The sequence below is a fragment of the Coregonus lavaretus genome (genome assembly GCF_964263955.1).
Source record: "Coregonus lavaretus genome assembly, chromosome: 27".
NCBI classification, from domain to species: Eukaryota; Metazoa; Chordata; class Actinopteri; order Salmoniformes; family Salmonidae; genus Coregonus; species Coregonus lavaretus.
In genome coordinates this window covers 16,061,340-16,070,785 of record NC_140014.1, presented here as the reverse complement: position 1 = coordinate 16,070,785, position 9,446 = coordinate 16,061,340, and the positions used below count along the sequence as shown (strand labels likewise).

The following is a 9,446-nucleotide window of genomic DNA, read 5'->3' as shown; positions in this document are numbered from 1 at the left end:
TTCTCCTCTCCCTCCCCGGAACAGGGGTGGACACACTCGCTAATCGAATATTCTCTCTTCCAAGCGTTGCTGCTGGAGCAACTCGTGGTGGTGGTGGTGTGTATGTGTGTGTGTGTTTCTGTATCTCTGTGTATGTAAGTGTTAATGTGTGTGTGTGTGTGGGCAGGCGAGTGGATGGAAATGTTGTTTAAGCAGTTTATACAAAGTAATTATGTTGACTTAATTGGGTTTGTTTACGTGGAGTGTTTCCCACCTCCAGTCATGTATTTACTGCTCTACACAGCAACCATCTCATCTAGTGCTCTCTCTCTCTCTCTCTCTCTCTCTCTCTCTCTCTCTCTCTCTCTCTCTCTCTGCTCTCTCTCTTCTCTCTCTCTCTCTCTCTCTCTCTCTCTCTCTCGCTCTCTCTCTCTCTCTCTCTCTCTCTCTCTCTCTCTCTCTCTCTCTCTCTCTCTCGCTCTCTCTCTCTCTCGCTGTCTCACTCTCTCTTTCTCTCTCTCTCTCTCTATATATACAGTTGAAGTCGGACATTTACATACACCTCAGCCAAATACATTTAAACTCAGTTTTTCACAATTCCTGACATTTAATCCTAGTAAAGATTTCCTGTCTTAGGTCAGTTAGGATCACCACTTTATTTTAAGAATGTGAAATGTCAGAATAATAGTAGAGAGAATGATTTATTTCAGCTTTTATTTCTTTCACATTCCCAGTGGGTCAGAAGTTTACATACACTCAATTAGTATTTGGTAGCATTGCCTTTAAATTGTTTAACTTGGGTCAAACATTTCGGGTAGCCTTCCACAAGCTTCCCACAATAAGTTGGGTGAATTTTGGCCCATTCCACCTGACAGAGCTGGTGTAACTGAGTCAGGTTTGTAGGCCTCCTTGCTCGCACACACTTTTTCAGTTCTGCCCACAAATGTTCTATAGGATTGAGGTCAGGGCTTTGTGATGGCCACTCCAATACCTTGACTTTGTTGTCCTTAAGCCATTTTGCCACAATTTTGGAAGTATGCTTGGGGTCATTGTCCATTTGGAAGACCCATTTGCGACCAAGCTTTAACTTCCTGACTGATGTCTTGAGATGTTGCTTCAATATATCCACATAATTTTCCTTCCTCATGATGCCATCTATTTTGTGAAGTGCACCAGTCCCTCCTGCAGCAAAGCACCCCCACAGCATGATGCTGCCACCCCTGTGCTTCACGGTTGGGATGGTGTTCTTCGGCTTGCAAGCAACCCCCTTTTTCCTCCAAACATAATGATGGTCATTATGGCCAAACAGTTATATTTTTGTTTCATCAGACCAGAGGACATTTCTCCAAAAAGTACGATCTTTGTCCCCATGTGCAGTTGCAAACCGTAGTCTGGCTTTTTTATGGCGGTTTTGGAGCAGTGGCTTCTTCCTTGCTGAGCGGCCTTTCAGGTTATGTCGATATAGGACTTGTTTTACTGTGGATATAGATACTTTTGTACCTGTTTCCTCCAGCATCTTCACAAGGTCCTTTGCTGTTGTTCTGGGATTGATTTGCACTTTTCGCACCAAAGTACGTTCATTTCCTTCCTGAGCGGTATGACGGCTGCGTGGTCCCATGGTGTTTATACTTGCGTACTATTGTTTGTACACATGAACGTGGTACCTTCAGGCGTTTGGAAATTGCTCCCAAGGATGAATCAGACTTGTGGAGGTCTACAATATTTTTTTCTGAGGTCTTGGCTGAGTTCTTTTGATTTTCCCATGATGTCAAGCAAAGAGGCACTGAGTTTGAAGGTAGGGCTTGAAATACATCCACAGGTACACCTCCAATTGACTCAAATGATGTCAATTAGCCTATCAGAAGCTTCTAAAGCCATGACATCATTTTCTGGAATTTTCCAAGCTGTTTAAAGGCACAGTCAACTCAGTGTATGTAAACTTCTGACCCACTGGAATTATAAGTGAAATAATCTGTCTGTAAACAATTGTTGGAAAAATTACTTGTGTCATGCACAAAGTAGATGTCCTAACCGACTTGCCAAAACTATAGTTTGTTAACAAGAAATTTGTGGAGTGGTTGAAAAACGAGTTTTAATGACTCCAACCTAAGTGTATGTAAACTTCCCACTTCAACTGTATACATCTCTCTCTCTCTTCACACGTACAGCACAGGGAACAGTGCGGTCTCTACATAGGGCTTCATGTACACTGAACAAAAATATAAACGCAACATGTAAAGTGTTGGTCCCATGTTTCATGAGCTGAAATAAAAGATCCCAGAAATGTATTTACATCCCTTTTATTGAGCATTTCTCCTTTGCCAAGATAATCCATCCACCTGACAGGTGTGCCATAACCAGAAGCTAATTAAACAGCAGGTTCATTGCACAGTGCACCTTGTGCTGGGGACAATAAAATGCCACTCTAAAATGTGCAGTTTTGTCACACAACACAATGCCACAGATGTCTCAAGTTTTGAGGGAGCTTGCAATTGGCATGCTGATTGCAGGAATGTCCACCAGAGCGGTTGCCAGGGAATTTCATGTTAATTTCTCTACCATAAGCCACCTCCAACGTGAGAATTTGGCAATACGTCCAACTGGCCTCACAACCGTAGACCACGTGTATGGCGTTGTGTGGGCGAGCGGTTTGCTGATGTCAACTTGGTGAACAGAGTGCCCCATGGTGGCAATGGGGTTATGGTATGGGCAGGCATTAGTTACGGACAACGAACACAATTGCATTTTATTGATGGCAATTTGAATGAACAAAGATACCGTGAGATCCTGAAGGCCATTGTCGTGCCATTCATCCCCATGACGCAAGGATCTGTACACAATTCCTGAAAATGTCCCAGTTCTTCCATGGCCTGCATACTCACCAGACATGTCACCCATTGAGCATATTTGGGATGCTCTGGTTCGACGTGTACGACAGCGTGTTCCAGTTCCCGCCAATATCCAGCAACTTCGCACAGCCATTGCAGAGGAGTGGGACAACATTCCACAGGCCACAATCAACAGCCTTATCAACTCTATGCGAAGGAGATGTGTTGCGCTGCATGTGGCAAATGGTGGTCATACCAGATACTGACTGGTTTTCTGATCCACGCTCCTACTTTTCTTTTTTTAAATCTGTGACCAACAGATGCATATCTGTATTCCCAGTCATGTGAAATCCATAGATTAGGGCCTTATGAATTGATTTCAATTGACTGATTTCCTTATATGAGCTGTAACTCAGTAAAATCTTGGAAATTGTTGGATGTTGTGTTTATATTTTTGTTCAATATAAATATACTTTCATTTGCTGTTCATTTTCTGGTTCTGTTTGGAGGAGAGCATTACCCACACATTCCCCATATTCTGGAATGAAATGTTGTTCTTGTAACTTATTTTATTTTTCTCCATTGGTTGAAACCTTCAGTACTCTAGAATGAGGCAGAGGGAGGTGTACCTGTTTTACCTTCCTCTGGGTTAAATTAATCAACAAACTTCCATCTTCTGTTCCCCAAATCAGCCCCACTGGTCTGTAATGTATTTCTAATGTACAGGAGGAGCATCAGTGATCAATACACCTCAATGGCTTTGTTTATATAAGGATTGCTCTAATTACACTGCTTCCATAAGAGATCCACACAGTGATGACTGGTTTTATGTTGCACTGTACTATGAGACATTTTCATAGGCACACACGCTCATTTGCTATGCTATGTGGGTCTGTCTTTTATCTTTTTGTAAATCTGAGACAAAGTATTTTTAAGTGAATAACCATGGAGAAGGAGGAAAAGTGGATAGAAGGAAATATAATTAGACAGAGACTGAATCCTTCACCTGTGTATCCCTCTATAATAAAACATGTAATTTCAGGGCATAATTTTGAGAATAATTATCTGTTTTTGACTCATCTCACCTTGGGCTTTGTGAAAGGATGATGAATCAATTTCAGCCCAAACTTTTCTTTGTTATTAGATTAAAATAAAGGTAACTGTCACAGATGATACAGTACAGCAGCTGGACCTATACTTTCCGTCTGTTTACTGAGTGGTGTTACCCTAAAACATGTCCCCTCTTTTTGTGCTGATCAAATGTGTCTCACTGTATTCTGTCCTCCTCTGTTCTTTACAGGGTCCCAGATGGCCCCCCAGACATCTGTCAACATGTCGGATGTCCCCCACTCCCCCTTGACCCAGCCCCCCATGCCTCAGGAGAGGGGTAAGTCTGACCACTAAGTGTGTGTGTGTGTGTGTGTGTGTGTACATGCATATGTGTGTGTGTGCTTGCTTGCATGTTTCTGTGTTCTAGTGTATTGTGTGTGTGGTAATTGCAGATTAGCCCTAGGTTAATGCCCACCTGTGTGTTGAGCAGAGCTGTGGATCTGGGCTGAGTGGAACAGTAGCGGAGGGGTCTGGGGACAGCTAGTGAGAGTTAAGCCTCTTAAAGCCCTGGCTATGGTAGTGAGATGGCATTAGCCTCCCTCTCAGTGACGCTGGCATTGTTCCCCAACACTCTCTGGGAACTGGGAGACAAAGGCAGGACGTGACATCATGGCCAGAGGTACAGGGTGTTCTATAGCTTGGCTGTTAGCAGGTACAGGGGTTTGGATTGTGTACTGGGAGGTGTACACAGACACACATACACACACACACACACACAGGCAGGTACTACAAACACACACACATTCACACACACACACTCCTTAGAGGGGGTCAAACGTTCCGATTGCTCCTGTTCCCGCCATGCATGTTCTGATCCAGTGAATGATGTATAATAGACTGATGGCTCAGCGGGTACAGAACAAACACCCCACCAGCAGGTTCCCAGGGAGGGGATCAGAGGTCAGCTCAGGTCATGGGAACCATTCTTGGTTAAACCTTAACTGTTACTGTCTGGCAATCACTAAACCCTATGTTCTGGGATTTAGGGAGTTTTTTAAGTGGATCCACTTCCGACTTGCTGAGTTGATTCTCATATTTACATTTACATTTAAGTCATTAAGCAGACGCTCTTATCCAGAGCGACTTAAAAATTGCTGCATTCAACTTAGGATAGCCAGTGGGACAACCACATCTTGATCACAGTAAGTACACTTCTTCAAACAAGCAGCTGTGAGCAAAGTCAGTGCAATCAGGGACAACTACATCTCGATCACAATAAGTACATTTCTTTAAACAAGTCAGTGCTAGCAGGTGAAATAAGTCAGGTGTTAGTTTAGACAAAAGACAGTGTAGTAAAGGGGGGGTAGAAGGATTACTATTATGCTATTCCAGGTAGGGTTTCAAGTGTCTCCGGAAGGTGGTCAGTGACTCCGTTGTCCTGGCGTCGTGGGGGAGCTTGTTCCACCATTGGGGTGCCAGAGCAGCGAATAGCTTTGACTGGGCTGAGCGGGAACTGTGCTTCCGTAGAGGTAGGTTGGGCTAGCAGGCCAGAGGTGGATGAACGTAGTGCCCTCGTTTGGGTGTAGGGTCTGATCAGAGCCTGAAGGTACGGAGGTGCCGTTCCCCTCACAGCTCCGTAGGCAAGCGCCATGGTTTTGTAGTAGATGCGAGCTTCAACTGGAAGCCAGTGGAGTGTGCGGAGGAGCGGGGTGACGTGAGAGAACTTGGGAAGGTTGAACACCAGACGGGCTGCAGCGTTCTGGATGAGTTGTAGGGGTTTAATGGCACAGGCAGTGAGCCCAGCCAACAGCGAGTTGCAGTAATCCAGACGGGAGATGACAAGTGCCTGGATTAGGACCTGTGCCACTTTCTGTGTGAGGTAGGGTCGTACTCTGCGAATGTTGTAGAGCATGAACTTGCAGGATTGGGTCACCGCTTTGATGTTAGCAGAGAACGACAGGGTGTTGTCCAGGGTCACGCCAAGGTTCTTTGCACTCTGGGAGGAGGACACAATGGAGTTGTCAACCGTGATGGAAGAGCAGCTCCGTCTTGCCGAGGTTCAGCTTGAGGTGGTGATCCGACATCCACACTGATATGTCTGCCAGACATGCAGAGATGCGATTCACCACCTGGTAGGAGCGACCTGTCAGGTAGGACGCAATCCAAGAGTGAGCAGCGCCGGAGATGCCCAACTCGGAGAGGGTGGAGAGGAGGATCTGATGGTTCACAGTATCAAAGGCAGCAGATAGGTAGAATCAAGCAGGATCCTTTCAAGACTATTAGTTAGCATATGCAGTGCTAGTTATTGCCATGATAGCAGAGGCTGACGACATACTGTGTATTACAAACAATTAATGGTCCCTGATTGAGGCTTCCTCTAAACATTCTACAACGGCCAATAATGTATTGAGTTTAGGGGAAAATTAATCTCTTGAATGAGGCAAATGACACTCAATAATAGTGATTATTACTATAGAACTAGCCCAGTGTAAAACAACATTGTCCCTGTTGGTTTGTGTAAAGGCAGGATGATGACTAGCATTAACATTGAGTCTAATGCTCCTCTACAGCTCACCAAGGACCAGTTAACATCTGACAGAGAGAGACATGGAGAGAGAGAGAGAGAGAGAGAGAGCGAGAGAGAGAGAGAGAGAGCGAGAGAGAGAGAGAGAGAGAGAGAGAGAGAGAGAGAGAGAGAGAGAGAGAGTGAGAGACAGTGAGAGAGAGACAGAGAGAGACAGAGAGACAGAGAGAGACAGAGAGAGAGAGAGAGAGAGAGAGAGAGAGAGAGAGAGAGAGAGAGAGAGAGAGAGAGAGAGAGAGAGAGAGAGAGAGAGAGAGAGAGAGAGACAGAGACAGAGAGAGAGAGAGACAGAGAGAGAGTGAGAGAGACAGAGCGAGAGAGAGAGAGAGAGAGACAGAGACAGAGAGAGACAGAGAGAGAGAGAGAGAGAGAGAGAGAGAGAGAGAGAGAGAGAGACAGAGAGAGAGAGAGAGAGAGAGAGAGAGAGAGAGAGAGAGAGACAGTGGTGATCCGAGAGAGAGAGAGACAGAGAGAGAGAGAGTGGGGAGCAATGCAAAGCTGTTACACTTATTTTACATAAAACATAAAATAAACATAAATGTAATGGTCGGCTCTGGTTTCACGTGACACTGGAAGCACAGTGGTTAGCATACTGCAATACTGTTTAGAATATATTAGTAAATCCCATGGTCCAAGTGGCTGCTCCTAAGAGCCGCTCTCATTTCCATGAATAATGTTGAATGTACTTTTTCTCGCCCTCTCTCCCATCGCTGCCTGTTGTTGTTGTCCAGCTAAGAGCCTCTGCTCTCTGACTCACTGCCTGCCTGGCTGGGGAGGGAGGAAAAAAATCCTTGAATGCGTTATTTGCTTTTAGCAACTGTCTGCACAATGTTCCTCTCTCCATACCTTTTCCAGGCAATTTACACAGTGTTTTTCCAAATCCCTTACGATAATGGAAGCAAAACATTAGAATAATGTCCCCCTTAAACCCATGCTTGCAGTCTAAGCACTTTCCGGCCTCCCCTCTCGCTCTCTCTTCCTCCCTCCCTCTCTCTCACAGCCTCCTCACATGCTCTCTCGCTCTCTCAGCCGAATAGGCCGACATGGAGGAAGACAAATACTCTTGCCATCTCTGGCCTGCTTTTAACAACCCTACTCAGTAAAGAGCTGGACTGTAGCAATGTATAGCCTCTCAGTCTAGTGGATCTGTGCGTGTTTGTGTGTGCATGCGTGCGTGAGCCAAGCCGAGCCCAGCGCAGCCAATCCATTTAAAGCTGATCCAGAATATTAGAGAAGGCCTCTATCTCTTCTGATTGGCTGCAGCGCCAGCGACCTTTACCATTCGAGGCAGATTGGAGACCTTTTCTGTGGCTTCGGTCTCAGGTTTAGATTGTAATGAAATGGGTTGCAGTGATAATAGTGAAGCCCTGTGAGGATCACTTCAAATGTCAATTTGAATGGTGGAGGGAAGCTGAGCTGAGAGCCTTTTCCATGAATTGAGAGCTCACGGTTCCTGGAACAGCTTAGAATTACACAGCAGACATGGTTAAATTGCTGTCTTATTTCGCAAGTGCATTTTCTGCACACGTACGCACACACACCGTTTTTTCAGCCGACAAGGTGAAAAATCTGTTGATGTGCCCTTGAGCAAGGCACTTAACCTAATTGCTCCAGGGTCGCCGTTGACCCCACTCTCTGAGTTGGAATATACAAAAAACACATTTCCATTTCACACATGCTTATAATACACACGTACATGTGTGAAACAGGACAAATATAAGCACCACCAAATTATTATTGATGACACAAACACACACACACACAAAAGCAGACAGCGTAGTTGATTTTGTGTGTGTGTGCGCGTGTGTGTGTATCAGTTGTTCCCTTGGCCTCCATGTTACCCAGTCCTATCGATGTACAGTGTATCAGTATATACGGCCTTACACACAATGCACTGCCAGCTTGCCATACTAACAATCTGATGTCTATCTTTGAGTAAAAAGACCTAAAGACATTATAGAGGATTATAGTATTCTCAGAATCACCCCTCTACACCCTGTTCGTCCTTCAAAGGAGAAAACCATCATGTTTGTCTGGTTTTCAATCAAAGCTTTAGAGGGAGGTTAAGAGATAGCAGATGGGTCAAGTCACCTGTTTCACCCTGCATAAAGAGTGGATCTTTAACTCTTTACAGAAACCAGGTGTGTGTTTGTGTGTGTGTGTGTGTTTATGTGTGTCTACATAGGCTGCAATACTTTTAAGCACAGTCCGTTGTCAGTGCTGTCTCTGTGTGTTCCAGGCTTTATGTCCAATATGCAGAGAAACCAGTCTGGCTCCCAGTTTGCACCACCACCTCAGTCGGGGCCCTCCATGTCCCCTCACCCCTCTCCTGGTCCTGGTCCTGGAGGACAAATGTACCCAGGGATGGGGCCCGGACACTACACCCAGGGTGGCTCCAGTGGCCCCTACGGACCCCAAGGATCCCAGGCAAACCAGTATGGACCCCAAGGTAGGAGCACTACATCTGTTGTTTCATTATACTTATCTACTTTTACACTATATATACAAAAGTATGTGGACACCCCTTCAAATTAGTGGATTCGGCTATTTCAGTCACACCCGTTGCTGACAGGTGTATAAAATCGAGCACACAGCCATGCAATCTCCATAGACAAACATTGGCAGTAGAATGGCCTTACTGAAGAGCTCAGTGACTTTCAACGTGGCACCGTCATAGGATGCCACCTTTCCAACAAGTCATTTCATAAAATTTCTGCCCTGCTAGAGCTGCCCCGGTCAACTGTAAGTGCTGTTATTGTGAAGTGAAAATGTCTAGGAGCAAAAACGGCACAGCTACGAAGTGGTGGCCACACAAGCTCACATAACGGGACCGCCGAGTAAAAAACGTGTCTGTCCTCGGTTGCAACGTGCACTACCGTGTTCCAAACTGCCTCTGGAAGCAATGTCAGCACAATAACTGTTCGTCGGGAGCTTCATAAAATGGTTTTCCATGGCCGAGCAGCCGCACACATGCCTAATATCACCATGCGCAATGCCAAGCGTCA

General features: G+C 45.4%; 1 protein-coding gene across 1 annotated transcript in view; it reads left to right on the top strand.

The window, feature by feature from the left end:
* The window catches only part of LOC311102610 (AT-rich interactive domain-containing protein 1B-like), a gene marked incomplete at both ends in the record, with an annotated part of 135,870 nt that overhangs the window by 64,394 nt on the left and 62,030 nt on the right, over positions 1–9,446 (top strand). The window contains 2 exons of the mRNA XM_084143978.1: positions 4,108–4,194; positions 8,681–8,890. Coding sequence (XP_084000104.1) covers positions 4,108–4,194; positions 8,681–8,890 — 297 coding nt within the window. The remainder of the gene's footprint in view (positions 1–4,107; positions 4,195–8,680; positions 8,891–9,446) is intronic.